We start from the raw sequence: 2,203 nt of genomic DNA on the forward strand, positions 1-2,203 counted from the left end.
TTTGAATAACCTTTGATATTGCTTTTTCAGACCCAGAACCAACGATTATTCATAATCAATAGAAAGCTGAAAAAGACTTCTTGTGTGAGATTCATTACAAACACTCAAATGGGCAAACAACTTCTTGTGTGAGATTCATTGCTAGTGATTGAGACAAATTTTGTATATCTTTTATATTTTCTGTAACAAAGATTTTGTAAAGAAAGAACTGATAAAAATCCAGTAGTGAAACTGGTAGTTATCTTCATTGTTGAGAGGGCTCATCAAGAAGAAGCTTTACTGTGATCTTGGAAGAGTTTGTAGAGAAACTCTGGGATACAGTGGTTGTGAAATAGAATAGAGAGGGAGTTTTAAGATTGATAGGCCGGGAGAGCTGGAACATCTGTAAAACACTCTAGAAGATTCCATTGAAAAGGCCGAAATCGTTTAATTTCGGGACTGGACGTAGGCCGTCAGATAGACGGCTGAACCAGTATAAAATCGCGGTGCACTACTCTCTATCCCTTACTCTTTATTTCCATCTTGCATTGTATCATTGTATGATTGTATGATTAATCTTGATTGCATGCTATAGATGTATTATGTTTTCATTGATATCGCTTGAATGGTTAAATTGGCATGCTTGTATCTTGATTAATTTGTAGAACAATTACTGTATATGCTGGACTAGTAATTAGTCAATACATGTAAGTGTGAACCTTCGCTTAGAAACAATTCCTTGGGACTGTGATTGATCATTAGTTTAATAAAAGTGTTCTTTTGTTAAATTGATTATCAATCTTGTTGCATTTTTTAAAAACTGTCATATACCTTTTTAGACAATAGAGGTCATTATTTTCAACAATTGGCATCAAGAGCCTACCTTTTTTAGAGTAATTCTCATAAAAGAACATGGCCTCAGTTGAATTTCTAGGAGAAGGTGCTTCCCTTGCTAGTCCCCCTGCTTTCAAGGGGGCCGCATACATGTATTGGAAACATAGGATGTTAATATTTCTAGAAGCTAGTGGTATTGATATTCTAGATGTTGTAGAAAATGGACCCTTCATTCCTAAAATAGCTGGGACTGGTGATTCACTAATCCCTAAACCCAGATCTGACTGGTCTGAGGATAATAAGAAGAAAGTAGGATATAATGCTAAGAACATATTAACCTCTGCATTATCAGCTGATGAATTTTTCAGGGTCTCAAACTGCAAGACTGCCAAAGAGATGTGGGACACTCTTCAACAAACACATGAAGGAACTACTGATGTGAAAAGGGCCAGAACAAATACTCTCATGCATGAGTACGAACTATTCAGCATGAAGAAAGATGATTCCATTAATGACCTGCAAACAAGGTTCACTCACATCATCAACAATCTACATGCTCTAGAAAAAGTTATGGACAATGAGCAACAAATAGGAAAAGTAATGAGGTGTTTGACAAGAGAATGGCAGCCCAAGATAACTGCCATTGCTGAATCAAAGGATCTTGCAAACATGACTATTGCAACACTGTTTGGAAAGCTCAGGGAGCATGAGATGGAATTGCACAGATTAGATGAGTTAGAACAATATAACAGGAAAAGAAAAGGACTGTCTTTGAAAGCCCAAACGCACCAATCAAAGTCTGAACAAGAAAGCTGCTCAGATGAGTCAAGCAGTGAGACTGACGAAGAGCCTGAGATTGGTTTACTTGTCAAAAAGTTTAAAAAGTTTCTGAAAAAGAAAGACAACAAGTTCAGAAAGCCATCAAGTTCTAAGACTAGTGACAACAAGAAAATCACCTGTTATGAGTGTGGTAAAACAGGCCATATAAAGTCTGAGTGTTACAAGTTGCAAAACAAAAATAGGACTGCAAAGACTAAAGGGAAGGAACCAGCTCCCAAAACCAGAAAAGCATATGTTGCATGGAATGACAATGAAGAATCCTCTGCCTCTTCAGAAGAAGAAGAAGCAAATCTATGTCTTATGGCAAACACAGATTCAGAATCTGAAAGTGAGGTAAGTTCTCAATCTAATCCCTCTTATGATGAACTACATGAAGCATTCAATGAACTACATGATGAGTATGTGAATTCTATTAAACAGTTAATGAGTACAAAGGATTCACATGACAAATCTGCAAGATGCATTGAACTTGAAAAAAATGTTGCATCATTAAAGTCTGATTTATTGAAGTTCACTAGTAGTAAAGATAAAGTGAAGGTCATACTTAGCA

The 2,203-nt window shown here is 36.3% G+C and overlaps 1 protein-coding gene across 1 annotated transcript in view; it reads left to right on the forward strand.

The window, feature by feature from the left end:
• The first annotated feature begins 424 nt into the window (after window positions 1-424).
• The window catches only part of LOC140921098 (uncharacterized), a 3,104-nt gene continuing 1,325 nt past the window's right edge, over window positions 425-2,203 (forward strand). Inside the window, exons 1-2 of the mRNA XM_073370954.1 lie at window positions 425-485; window positions 1,182-2,190. Coding sequence (XP_073227055.1) covers window positions 1,210-2,190 — 981 coding nt within the window. The 5' untranslated portion in view covers window positions 425-485; window positions 1,182-1,209. The remainder of the gene's footprint in view (window positions 486-1,181; window positions 2,191-2,203) is intronic.

Source organism: Cicer arietinum, chromosome 1 (assembly GCF_000331145.2).
Source record: "Cicer arietinum cultivar CDC Frontier isolate Library 1 chromosome 1, Cicar.CDCFrontier_v2.0, whole genome shotgun sequence".
Classification (NCBI taxonomy): Eukaryota; Viridiplantae; Streptophyta; class Magnoliopsida; order Fabales; family Fabaceae; genus Cicer; species Cicer arietinum.